Raw genomic sequence first — 13,369 nt, 5'->3', positions numbered from 1 at the left:
TTGTGCCTGTAATCTCCGTACTTTAAAGGCTGAGACAGGAGGATTGTCATAAGTCTGAGGCCAGCGTGGGTTCCATTATGAGTTTTAGGTCAGCCTATCCTACATAGTGAGACTCTGTCTCAGAAAAACAAAAACAAAAATAACCCAATGAGTCCTGAGAGATGGCTCTGTAGTTAAGAGCATACACTGCTCTTACAATTGACCTGAGACCAGTTCCTAGCAGGCATTGTAGGCAGCTCATAGTTACCTGTAAACATGTGTTGTTGAATATTCCTGTACACTGTGTGAAGATGTGTCACTGTGATTGGTTTAATAAAGAGCTAAATGGCCAATAGCTCGGCAGGAAGTACAGCAGGGACTTCTGGACAGAGAGAGCTCTGGGAAGAAGAAAGGTGGAGTTGTCAGCCAGATGGAGAGGAAGCGCTATGGCCAGCACAGAGTAAAGGTAACTGAGCCGTGTAAAAGAGTGCAGAAGAAAAGATATGGGTTCATTTAAGTTATAAGAGCTAGTAGGACAAGCCTAAGCTATAGGCCAAACTTTTATAATTAGTAATAAGTCTCTGTGTCATTTCTTATGAGCTGGTGGCCCATAGAAAAATCCATCTACAAACGTGCACATAACATAAACACATACACACACAATTTTAGAATAAAATCTTTAAAAAGTTTAAAATGAAAATAAAATTCATTTAATAAAAATTAAAGAATCAAACCAAATTAAATACACAAAGGCCAGGAGGATGGTTCAGTAGACAAAGTAATCTGCTGCAAGCCCAGTGACCTGAGTTTGATCCTTGGAATCCACGCTGTGTAAAGGAGAGGACCAACCCCTGCACGTTGTCCTCTGACCTCCACATGCCCGTGGCTTGCCTTTCCCCAACCAAAATAAATAAATAACTGTAAAAAACCAAGCTCAAGCCAACAGGAAAGGCTGCTGCTTAAACAGCTGGTAGTAGAGGGAAGCCCCCAGACCTGGTTTCTCCACCCCTTGGTACCAGGGGAAAGTCCTGGCCTTAGGATTCTGTTGAATGTGTTTTGAAAGTTCTTTCATGTAGGAGGCCAGCTGGCTGTGGCCCACAGAGATTCCGTGGCTGGTGAGTTAACGTCCAGCTGCGATGTTTTACATGCCTCCCAGGGAAGTCTATAGGTCTTTCTCCGTACAAACACTCCGGGATGCTTGTTCAGGAAAGAGGCTGGAAGTGGGGCAAGGGGGAGGGGCAGCAGAGACTGAGGGGGGCTGTGTTTCTTCTTTTCTTTCCTCATCCCCAGTCACCTAACTTCAGCCCAAGTGAAAGGGGTCTGGGAGGGGACTCGCAGGGCACACAAAAGGATGCAAATCTTGAGTTGGCAAGGGGTTGGATTTGAAAAAAGATTAATTAACTAATTTCTTTGTTTTGTTTGTTTGTTTGTTTGGATTATTGAGGCAGGGTTTCCTCTATAGCTTTGGAGCCTATCCTGGAACTAGTTCTTGTAGACCAGGCTGGCCTCGAACTCACAGAGATCCGTGCGCCACCACTGCCTGGCTTGACTAATTACTTTGTGTTTGTGGGAGCGGAGGTCAGAGGACAGCTTGAGGAAGTCAGTTCTCCCTCCTGCCTGGCGGACTCGAGGACAGAATTCAAGCTGACAGCTTTGATAGCAGGGGTATCTTCCTAGAGCACCATCTCCATGGCCTTCAGGTGGCAGATCTAATAGATGAGAAGAAAGGGAAGTGAGGCAGAGGTGAGAGGAAGAGGCACCTTGAAAAGAGAGACGGACCTGGACTGAGCTTCAGTCTTTCTTTGGTTTGGGGGGCAACTTCTGGTACCTTTTCCGGCCTCAGTTTCCTTGAAGGTTTCTTTGCCCAGCAGTGATTAGCATAGGTGCCGGCAGGCCGTGGGAAGGGACAGTGTGGTATAAGACAGCACACACACTGGGAGTTGATTTAGCCAACCCAGTGCAGACAGCATCTGAGCATCTCAAAGTCCCTCTGGGTCTTAGATTCTTCTGCAGGAAGGCTGTGTGGCACTAGGTGATCTTAGCCCCAGGGTACACTATAGGCGTTCATAGCAGTGGTCTGGACTGTGTTTAGGGAACTGGGGATGGGGCAGATGTTTGGCTCCAGGGTACCTGGAACTGGAGGCTTCAGAGCTCAACTGGGACTATTCTACCAATTTTGACTTCTTGTTGTTTGAGACAGAATCTTTTTATTGGCCCAGGTCAGAAATCTCCATCTTCCTATGTCAACCTTTTGATGGGATTACAGATATGTTCTACTTCTTTCAACTACCAATCTTTATTTTATTTTATTATTTTACGTTATTTATGTAACCCAGGCTAGCTTTAGACTCACTACAAAGCCGAGGAAGACTTCCTGTTTCTGAATTTCCTGCCTCCCCTTCCTGAGTGCTGGGATTATAAGCAAATGTCACCATAGTGTTTGGTTTTATGTGGCGTTGGGAATCAAACCTAGGGTTTTGTGCACTGGTAAGCATGCTACCAATTGTGCTATGTTCTCAATTCATACCATCTTGTTTTATAGGTGGAGAAATGGCTTAGAAAGTCAGAGTACTGTTCTGCCTTCCTTGGTTTTTTTATCTTGTGAACTCTGCATAGTCTAAAGATCCAGCTCAACACAGGTGTGTGGTAGACAAACTTTTGGGGGTTGTTTTCTGAATATTGTTGACTTTCATTTTTTTTTTCTTTTCAAAACATCACAATTGTTACAAAAATTTCCATTTTTAGGAAGTGGAAAAAAGCAAACGAGGCACTGCTGCCATCCTCCTCTCCCTCCCTCTGGATCCCCAGGGGTTTTCTCCTTGAACGGTTGGTTCTCACCTCCCATTCCCTTTCTTCCGTTCTCTCTGTTTTTTGAACTATGATCTGGCTATATAACCCAGATGGCCTCAAACTCATGGTCCCTGTGTTCCCGTCTCCCGAGAGTCAGGATGCCAGGTGGGCATCACTCTGCCCTCTTTCCATCCTGCCCTTCCTGATGCCTACCCCTCTCCCATGTTTCTTTTTCATATAAATGAGACTGTAATATAAATTATTCAACCATACACATTAGAATCAGATATACCTTTCCTCCAATCCCAGCTCATAGTTAATCATTTGAGTGACCTTGGCCAAGTTATTTTAACCATAGTGTGTGTGTCCCGAGTATTAATAGTATCTGCCTTTTAGGACTGTGGAAGATTTAATGAGATAGTATAGGAATAGAATCCAGTAGTACCTGGTGCATAGTAAGCAACACACACACACACACACACACACACACACACACACACACACACACACACCCTCCAGTGGCGCATAATGAGTTAGAGACAGAGCAAACACTAGATCTTGAGGTTTCTGATCTCTAGCCTCTGGACTTTGCCGTATCTCTGTTTCTTACCCGGATCCCCCTGGGGCACAAATATGCAATACTTGCTAAATGAACGAGTGCGGGTGGAGGGTGGATCTAGGGAGTTGAAGTCTGTGGAGTTCCCGGATGCCTGCCCTGGACAATGCAGGGCTTGGCCCTGTGGGTTGGGAGAGTGGGGACAGCAGGGCTGGCTGGACCAGCTGTTGCCTCAGGGCTCCATGCCTGGCCAGTTGAGCCTCTAGGGCAGAGACCGGGGCTCTCAGCTTAAAAGCTCTTGGCTTCAAAGGAATGTGTAGTGGGCTGCCTCTGCTCAGGAGGGGCTAAAAAAAGCCTCAGCCACCCTGGACTGTGTGTGAGGGTTATCAACGGCTCAGGTCAGCTCATCTCTCTCTGACCACTCTGGCGCTTAGAAGAGGGTCTGTTTTCCTGCCCCCTCCCTGGTTTCCACCAATTGGCAGGAAAGAATCCATCTGCTCCAGAGGTGCAGGCTGTGAGGAGTGAGGTGTGTGTATGGGGCAGGGGGAGGGTAGGGGTGGAGAGGGAACTGGTGGCCCCAAACTGGTGACAATATTGAGATGTCAGCTGCGCCCTGCTGTAGTTTCTTCCTTTTATAGCCAGCAGCCGTTGCCCTCGCTCTCACCCAGCCCCTCTGTGGGGGCTCCTGCCCAGGATAAAAGCAGAGGGAGGCCTTCCAGTCTTCCCTCTTCTCTCTCAGGGGCTACCTCTCCTCTTTTGCTTCCTTTTTAGGTCCCACCTCCACTGGAGCTCCCAAGACAACATGCCTCCCAAGAAACCTGAACCTAAGAAGGAGGCTGCCAAGCCAGCCGCAGCTGCCACCGCTGCTCCAACCCCTGCCCCAGCTCCTGAGCCCCTCAAGGACTCTGCCTTTGACCCCAAGAGTGTGAAGGTGAGTGAATCTCAGCCCATCGGGTATGGGTAGAGAGCACGGGCTCCTATTCTCTCTGTTGCTGAGGGATCTGTTTCTCTCAGGCCAGACAGACGTGAGGACCCTGGCATCCGTGCCCTATGTCATAGCTCCGAGGGCCAGTAGAACCAGAACTAGACTCAGAGGCTTTCTGTTTGAACAACAGGGTGTTGCTCTGTGCACAGGTGTCAGGCCATTCCTGATTAGCGGAGCAGAATCCAAGATGGTGGTAGATGCAACCAGCTAGCTTTTGTAAAACCTCGTGTGGGGAAACCATAGTGAAGCAAAAATCAGCCTGTAAAGTGGAAGATGAATATATCTTTTACAATCTATTATTTTATTCTCTCTGTGTGAGTGTTTTACCCACATGTATGTCTGTGTAACACACGTACGCAGTGCCTACGGCCAGAAGAGGGCGTTGGGTCCTTCAGAACTGGAGTTACAGATTGTGAGACGCCATGTGGGTGGTGAGGACCAAAGCTTGATCCTTTGGAAAAATAGCTAGTGCTCTTAACCATTAAATTCTTCTTCTAGCCCTGAGAGGTGGAATATGTTTATGAAAAATAGACACATAATAGGAACTAGTGGTATAACTGGGAGTGGGGTGTGAGCAGCCAGTGGGGTCCTCTTGTGTGCTGGGGTGTGGAAACCTTCACCATAAATACACTGTTGGAAAGAGAGGCAGAGAAGACAGGAGCAGCCTGGGGCCTTCCCTTTTGCTTTCCCTTACACTGGTGGGCCACTCTTTTGTGGCCACAGGCTGACGCTCACTCCTGGCTGAGACTTCTCTATAACCTGGGCAGGAAGTTGGGCCTGCTTTCTTTAGTCTTTCAGTTTTATGCCCTGCTTCGTCTTGCTCCCTTCATCTGGCTGGTAACGCCCCCCGCCCCTCCCGGAACTGGTATGAGCCCCTGTTGACCGTCATTTTAGGCCTCCTAGGAATCTGTCCCAGCTGCTGAAGGTTGGGCCTGGGGATCTGAAGCTTCTAAAGAGGAGCAGTTTGAAGACTTGGCACCAGGTTGGGAGCCATCAAGTGGCTCCTGGAATGAAGAGTTATTCATATCAGGTCTGGGGTGGTGGGCCCCCCAGGGGATCTCACAGGACAAGGCTGGGGGGAGATGAGAAGAACGGGACAAGGTTCTGTGACACACAGGCAGAGACCCTGAACCCCAGGCTCTAGCTGTGTGGGCCTCTATAGTCTTCTCAGGATCAAGCTCACATTGGAGACTTCAGACAGTACTGTATCGAGGGAGTCAAGACCCCGTTAGCCCTCCCAGTGGCTTAGCGGGATTGACTTGTCAACTTCAGGAAGTTGCTCCATGCCTAGACTTGGTTGTGAGGCTCCTTGTGGGGAAACTGAGAGTAGCAGAGGCCCCCCATTAGTACCTGGGGGCTTCCCACATCATCTGTCTTCCCTAAAGCTGAGCATCCGTGCCCCCAGGAGTCCCCTTTGCCTTTATTTCTGATTTGTCAGATGAAACTCCATATTTGGTACCTGTTGTCTGGACAGCTTCCCAGTGGCATCAAATGAGCTCTCTCCCCTTTCAGCTGTCACTCCCCTCCAATCAGGGAGCCATTCCCCGCTCACTCACTTATTGCCCAGTTCCTTTGTTTATAAGATCCCTTGACGGCAATGGGAACAGAGATAAACCTGAGCCCATTGTGTCATGGTGACCACATGGTCAGGCTGAGTGCGTCTGCGTGTGTGTGTGTGTGTGTGTGTGTGTGTGTGTGTGTGTCTGTCTGTCTGTCTGTCTGTCTGTCTAGTCCTGGGACAGAAAGCATCGTACAGCAAGGCGAGCTGCCTCTCCCCTGGAGGGTTAGTGTAGACCTTGCTTTGCCTCATTTACCTCCACACTTGGCAAAACCACTATAGTCTCCCAGCTGAGCCCCTGAGGTGTCAGTTCTGGAAGAAGAGGTGAGGCATGGCCTGGTGGCACATGAAATGCCTCAGGGGTGGCACCCAGCACCACTAGGGAATGGAAGGCCAGGGTAGAGCAGAGTGGGAAAAGACATTGAACTGACATCCAAAATTGTTAAAACCATGACTCCTGCTCGGTCATCTCAGTTCATTTTCCAGAACTTCCCACCTGGGCACGACCATGTGTGCTGGAGGTTGGGCGCCCCAAATCCATTTCTTCATTCAACACGCTATTTTTGAGTACCTACTATATACCAAACACTTCAGTGATAATAAAAGTCTCTACACCCCCGGGGAGGAGGAGGACAGGGACCTGGTTTTAATGAAACAGGCACAGAGAGGTAGTGAAAAGAACCCAGGCACCTGGGTCTTACTAGAGCACCTGGGAGGAAGGTGCTGTGGGATGGGGGAAGGGAAGGCTTCAGTCAGTGAGGTGTGTGTGGAGGTGTCCCTGAATGAGCAGTAGTGAGCACCCAAATCCAGAGGAGGCACATCTAGTCAGGACGTTGTGAACTAGGGGGATCCTGGGGGTGACAGGGAGAACGGCTTGTCCATGCTGTCTAGGGTGAGAAGGAAGTCATTGTAGACCCAGAGGAACTGTAACATGGGTCACTGTAGGCTCTGGGACTGTGTAGGTAGCTAACTTCTCTTTCATTTCCTCTTGACGGTGATTTCTTGTTAAGATTCATTTATGTGTATGACTCTCTTGTCCACATGAATGTTTGTGTACCACGTGCGTGTCTATTGCCCATGGAGTCCCGAAGAGAGCATTGGAACCCTGGAACTGGAGTTTCAGATGGTGTGAGCCACCACGTGGTGCTAGCAACTGAACTTGGCTCCCCTCCAAGGGCAGCAATGGAGGAGTGAATTTAATTGTGGAACCATTTCGCCAGCTCCACTCCTTCTCCCTTCCCTTCTCGGTTCTGAGAGAGCCCTAAAGGCTGCGCTATGTCATAGATTTCCAGCTTTGGCCCATCCATCAGGAGACTGACTTACACTCAGTCCAGTGTCCTTCCCTCTTCAGCAGTGACCTGCTGGAGGTGACCAGACTCCCCTTTGGAAGCCATCAGCAGTCCCTGCCCTCACTCCTATGTTTCTTTCTCTACAGATAGACTTCAGTGCCGACCAGATCGAAGGTGAGTGTCAACAACTCCACGTTCTCTTGCACTTTCCAGAAAAGGAGTAGGGGTCCTTGTGGCAACATTCTTGTCACCCCAGCAGGCCCGCTAGGCCCAGTCCTAGGCCCTTTAAATGGATCAAGTCACTCCATTCTTCAAACGATCCTGTGAGGTATAGTAGCTACCACTGCCGCTGTTTCACAGGTGGTAAGAATGAGGCTCAGAGACTTTGGGTGTCTTGTCCATTCTCACGGGGCCAGCAGTGGTGGGTCCAGGATGTGAATCTGGGAATCTTACTCTAGACCTTTGATTTTAGCTGTCCTTTCAGAGTGGTTGAGATACAGTTGATGCTGCTGCCTTTACCCCACCCCCTCCATCCCCCCACCCCAATCTGTGAGGATATCTGGAAGCCCTTCTCTCTGTTCTTGATACTGGAAACACTTCTTAGCTAATGGGCTCTCCCTCCTTCATCATGAAGAAAGTCTGCAACATGTCTACCCTCCCTGGTGGCAGGGCCAGGAGTGACTTGTAGGTACTTGGTCCATCTGTGGTCTCTGTCACCAACTCTTTCATTTTTCAACATAGACAGTTGAAATTTTCCCAATCTTATATAAGTCATCAGTCAATGCAACTTTAGGATAAAAGTCAAGGGGCTGGAGAGATGGCTCAGTGGTTAGAAGTGTGTCCTGTTCTTGCAGAGGCCCTGAGTTCATTTCCCAGAGCAGTTTACAACCACCTGTAACTTCAGCACCTGCACCCACATGGACCCCCATACCCTCGCAATTAAAAAAGATAACCTTTAAAAAGAGAGAGAGAGAGAGAGAGAGAGAGAGAGAGAGAGAGAGAGAGAGAGAGAGAGAGAGAGAGAGAAATCTTGGGATTTCTCACACATGGATGTACTTGAATCATCAGAGAGCCCTTCAGGCTGTCTCCATGTAGGGGGCATTAGCATCTTTTCTTCAGTGGTCTCCCTAGCACTGGGTGAAAGATGTCTGCCTCTGAGTTGTAAGGTTAATGACAGCTCTCGTAGTTTCCCTCTAAGAAAGCCGTATCAGTTACTCACACACAGGACATGAGAACCGGCACATGTGTTTCGAGGCTGGTGACAGGAATCTGTTTCTGTCGTAGGCATGGAGACTCACTGTCAGGCGATAATTTTGTAGATGCCATGGAATTCTTAGTGCTTTCTAGTCAAATGCACTCATCTGCAGCTACTTCAACCCCACGGCACCAGCGAGGACTGGAAACTCACTCAATAATTAGTGTCTCGTTTCCACGGGAATCGTGGTGGAAGCTCGCCAAGACAGCTGCTTGAGTTCTACTCTCCTGCAAGGTTTCCAGGCTGGGGTAGCTCTCTGTAAATTTAAACACTCTCACCCTGAAGCCCCTTCTCTTCCCGGGGGTCACAAAGGTTTCTTCTTTAAGTTTCATCCCTGTTGTCTCTTCATTTGCTTTTTTGGTGAAGCTGTAACTAGGGAGTGGTTTTCTTCCTTCCTGTCTTCCTTCCTTTTCCTTTCTTTCCCTCCCCCCCTTCTCTCTCGTTAGGGTCTTAATTAACTCAGCCTGGCTGCAAATTCCCTTTTAACTGACAATACCTCCGCACTTCTGATTCTCCTGCCTCCACCTCCCAAGTGCTAGGGTTCTAAGTGTGTATGACCACACCTGGTTTATGTGGTGCTGGGATTGAACCCAGGACTTCGACCCTGCCAGGCAGGTTCTCTCCTGCCTGAGCCACATCGCCAAGCTCCAGCTGATGGTTTAACTGTGTTATAATGAAAAGCGCATTCTTGGGGAATCAGGAGACTGCTTTATTGTGGCCAGTTCTTCCACGATGAGCCATAAGATGTTTGCCCTCCCCCGCCTCGTCTTCCTGGTTCGTTTTATTTATGTGTGCTTACATATGCCCTCATGGAGGTCAGAAGCAGGCGTCAGATCTCCTGGAGCTGGATTTACAGGCTTTTGTGAGCTGCCCCATGTGGGTGTTGGGTTTTAAATCTTGTCTGATAGAGCATTAAGCACTCTTAACCACTGAGCCATCTCTCTAGCCAGGCGTCGCTTCTATAAAACCTAATTTTCTTTTATTCAAAGTGAGGCTATTTGGTTCTGTCCAGTTCAGAAATCTTGTGACAATTCAGCATCTTGTCTGTGTTCATCCTCCATCTCTCTGGAGGTAGTTCCCACATTCTTCTAAGCTTTGCATTTTCTGGGTGCAGAAATATGGCTCCAATTTCCTTATACCCCCTCCCGCATAGAAACCAGCTTCCAAGTGTTGACTTCTTCTCTGATCCCTTGCCAGATTTGCACAACCTTCTAGAACAGGGCTTCCACCATGGGGCTTCTTGTCTCAGGGGGCAGCTACCTCATTACTGCTGCGCGCTGTCCCTTGATAGGGTTGTTCCTGCACCAATGGCTCTGTTATTCCTAGTAGTAATTCCAAGCACAGATGTTTTCATGTGGTCACTGGGATCCCCAGCAGGAAGAGTGGTAAGTAAGCCTGAGATACTCTGCTTTGACGGTGGAATAATTTGTAAGTAATTCATATGCAGCCTTTAAGGAAGCAAGCAGTTCTAAAGTACCTGGAAAGGATTAAGGGTAGCCACCCCGTCCCTCTACAGTAACTCGCTGTTGAGCTGCTTTACCCCCCACAGGAATCAGCTTCCAGCTGTTGACTCTGCTCTATTTCCCCTGCCACCTTTGCATATTCTCCTAGAGCAGGGCTTCTTCCATGGGACGCTTTGCTGCCCTGTTAGCTACCACAGTGCGCTGTCACCTGTGGTTGTCCACGTCTTTGTCGATGGCCCGAGGTGACTTCAGGGTCACTACCAGTTCACATTATTCTAATAAAGTAATCGAATCCAGATTGATGGAGCATTAGCCAGACACAGTGCCACATTGGGAGGCGGAGGCAGGAGGATCAGAGGTACCAGGTTATCCTCTGCTACCTAGCACATTTGGGGTCAGACTGGGCTACATGAGACCTTGTCTCAAAAACACAAAAACAAGCTGATGAAGAAGTAAGGCTATTTACAAAGGGCCCAGGGGTGTCTTAATTTGGCCTTTCCACTTAGATACCTGTTCAGTGTGTCAGGTCTCTTTTGTTAGTGCCAGAGGCAGGAGACTTGGGAACCACCTTGGTCTGTTCTCTACCCATTAGTCACACACTTGGATCACTTTGTGATCCCACCAGCTATACATGCAGGTGAACACTGTGTCCTCTCTTACAGCTAAGAGCCAGAGGACCCACAGAAATGGCATTTTACCAAAACCCACCCGTGGATCAGCGGCAGGCCTGGTGTGATCTGATTGTGGCCCAAATGTCACCTTGACTGACTCTTGCAGTTGGGAACAAGCAGTACTGATAATAGCTGAGGTCTCCGTGTCCTGCCACCTCCCAGGACACTCACAGTGACAGGGATAGTGGGCGGAGCAGGAGGGAACCGAGACCGGCCTGGCTTTCCTACTCTTCTAGACAGAGCCAAACTGAAAATCAGAGAAACCTCATTCCTGGTGGGGATAAGAGACTTGCCTCTACCAGGGAAGGATGTGGGGTGTGGAGAAGCAGGGAACTAGCCAATTCTCTAACTGATGGGGAGAAGGGAGCCAGAGACCAGTGCTTGGATAGGTCATGGGGTCCCCAGGTGACTTTGCTTGTCCAGAAGATGGGGTAAAAGCAGTTTTAAGAGCCGGGTGGTGGTGGCGCACGCCTTTAATCCCAGCACTCAGGAGGCAGAGGCAGGCGGATCTCTGTGAGTTCGAGACCAGCCTGGTCTACAAGAGCTAGCTCCAGGATAGGCTCTAAAAAAGCTGCAGAGAAACCCTGTCTCGAAAACCAAAAAAAAAAAAAAAAAAAAAAAAAAAGCAGTTTCAAGGACAGCCTGGAACAGTGGCTCAAGGGAATTGCTACCTTCTTTACTCCAGTGAGCAAGCCACTGCCTTCTCTTGGGGGCAGGAGGCTGTAGCTGCATGTCTCTCTACAGAGTTCAAAGAGGCCTTTTCGTTGTTTGACCGGACTCCAACTGGAGAGATGAAGATCACCTATGGGCAGTGTGGGGACGTGCTGCGGGCCCTGGGCCAGAACCCCACCAACGCAGAGGTGCTGCGTCTTTTGGGCAAACCCAAGCCTGAAGGTTAGTGTGGGAGTAATGTCTAAATATTCCAGCGCCCATACAGAATGGTCTAATAACTGAACCAGTGCAGAGTTACATGGATACTTTTTTCCCCCTCCAATTCTGTTGGCTTATCTCCGTGACTCTGTCTGTCATCGATGACGTGTCTCACCCTAAGCCCTGAGTGATGTCAGGGCTGGGAAGGCCTCTTGGCCCTCTCCTCCCCCGAGCATCTACTTGAGTGGTGTTCTCTGTCTGCCCGTGCAGAGATGAGTTCCAAAACCCTGGATTTCGAGACGTTCCTGCCCATCCTGCAGCACATCTCCCGCAACAAGGAGCAGGGCACCTATGAGGACTTCGTGGAGGGCCTGCGGGTCTTTGACAAGGAAAGCAACGGCACTGTGATGGGGGCGGAGCTCCGGCACGTCCTTGCTACTCTGGGTACGTCAGCTGGGCAGAGATTAAAACCGCATGAAAGCGGCTGAAGAATAAGAGGGGCCAAGTGGCATAGGATGGGGCTTATCTAAGGGTCCCTGTAACTGGCAAATTCTAATTGAGGGTCTTTTTCCCTGGCCTCTATGGGAACCCCCTCCCCATCTACTCCAGGAACTGGGTTTGCCCAGCAAGCAGCAGGGGTGGGAGAGAACAGTTGGCAGAGCAGGGGTTACTCCTGAGGCCTGTCATGGGCTCGGGCCTTCTTCCCTTTCCTTCACCACTGGTGCTGGGCCCTGAGAGACTTGAGCCTTACCTTCCTGAGCCTTTGCCGAGGCTTGGCATTAGCCATTTCTCAGATCCAGGGGGGCACTCTAAGCCTTTTGAGTGTTTCTGTTTTTTCCTCTCCTTCTCTGCCCCTTGTCATTACAACCCCATCCCCACACCGCCAGGGGAGAAGATGAGCGAGGCAGAGGTGGAGCAGCTGTTGTCTGGGCAGGAGGATGCCAATGGCTGCATCAATTATGAAGGTATGGTCCTTTTTGGCTTCCCAGGGTGCCCAGGGTAAGAGAGGGGTGTGGGATGGGATTGGCCAGCCTAGAAGCTGCAGGATGTGAGTCTTAGATGGGCTGTGGCAAATTCTCATTTGGGCTTTTTTTTTTCCATCTTGGGAGTGAATATCTGATATAACAGAAGGGGCATTTATATTATATATATATTATATATATTATTGTTGTGCATGTATATATGTTTGATATGAATGTTGGTGTGGGCACACATGTGTGTTCAGAGGTCAGAAGATAATTTTCAGGAATCAATACTTCCTCCTGCCGTTGGTTCTGAGGGACTGGACTCAGGTCATCAGGCTTCTGTGACAAGCACTTGTACCCTCCGATCCATCTTATTGGCCCAGGACCTTGTGATAAACCATGTGTGTGACTTTGATCAAGTCACTTGTCGTCTCTGCGCCTCAAATTGGGGGGGGGGCATGCTGACCCATTTTGTAAGTTGTGGGACTCTATGGTGATGATGTCGTTCATGTTATCTATCTAATGTCAGCACAGAGGGGACACCTAGCAGAGTTTAGGTCTTTTCCCTCTTCTGTCCTCTCCACTGACCCCCCAGTAAGAGCATTACTACCTGCAGAAAGGGCATGGCAATGATGGAAGTGTGGGGGGCAGGAAGCAGCGGAGAGGAGGGCGGAGCTCCGAGGGACACTTTGTATGGCTGATTCTCGATTTCTTTCCTAGCCTTTGTCAAGCACATCATGTCTGGATAGAGCAGATTTCTCAAGGTGAGTTCTGCCTCTTCCTCAAGGTCCTTTCTATGGCACATGCCCCGAAGTCTTTTGTGCCAGGTCTGTGGAGCCAAGATAGGAGGGCAGCTGGGGCTACCAGCTTGGTGCTGGGTCTAGCCCTCATTCCTCTCCTGTCCAACCCCCTGCCCCTTGTATTTTGCCTTGTCTTAGTTAGCGTTTCTATTTCTAACTAAACACCATGACCAGATGCAACTTGGGGA

The 13,369-nt window shown here is 49.4% G+C and overlaps 1 protein-coding gene across 1 annotated transcript; it reads left to right on the top strand.

Moving 5' to 3' along the window:
- The first annotated feature begins 4,127 nt into the window (after positions 1-4,127).
- Positions 4,128-13,130, top strand: Myl4 (myosin light chain 4). Its single transcript, XM_038328057.1, has 6 exons — positions 4,128-4,256; positions 7,304-7,331; positions 11,291-11,440; positions 11,687-11,860; positions 12,304-12,381; positions 13,102-13,130. The coding sequence occupies exons 1-6, from the start codon at positions 4,128-4,130 to the stop codon at positions 13,128-13,130; spliced, it is 588 nt and encodes a 195-aa protein (XP_038183985.1).
- The last annotated feature ends 239 nt before the right edge of the window (positions 13,131-13,369 follow it).

Source organism: Arvicola amphibius, chromosome 4 (genome assembly GCF_903992535.2).
Source record: "Arvicola amphibius chromosome 4, mArvAmp1.2, whole genome shotgun sequence".
Taxonomy (NCBI): Eukaryota; Metazoa; Chordata; class Mammalia; order Rodentia; family Cricetidae; genus Arvicola; species Arvicola amphibius.
Note: the sequence above shows the minus strand (reverse complement) of the source record. Positions and strands in the feature narration are given on the sequence as shown.

Bases quoted from the DNA above. Each gene is read 5' to 3' on its own strand.
- Myl4 (XM_038328057.1), top strand. From the start codon at position 4,128: ATGCCTCCCAAGAAACCTGAACCTAAGAAGGAGGCTGCCAAGCCAGCC. The intron at 11,441-11,686 runs GTTAGTGTGGGA...CTGCCCGTGCAG, and splicing joins GGGCAAACCCAAGCCTGAAG to AGATGAGTTCCAAAACCCTG. The intron at 12,382-13,101 runs GTATGGTCCTTT...TTTCTTTCCTAG, and splicing joins TGGCTGCATCAATTATGAAG to CCTTTGTCAAGCACATCATG.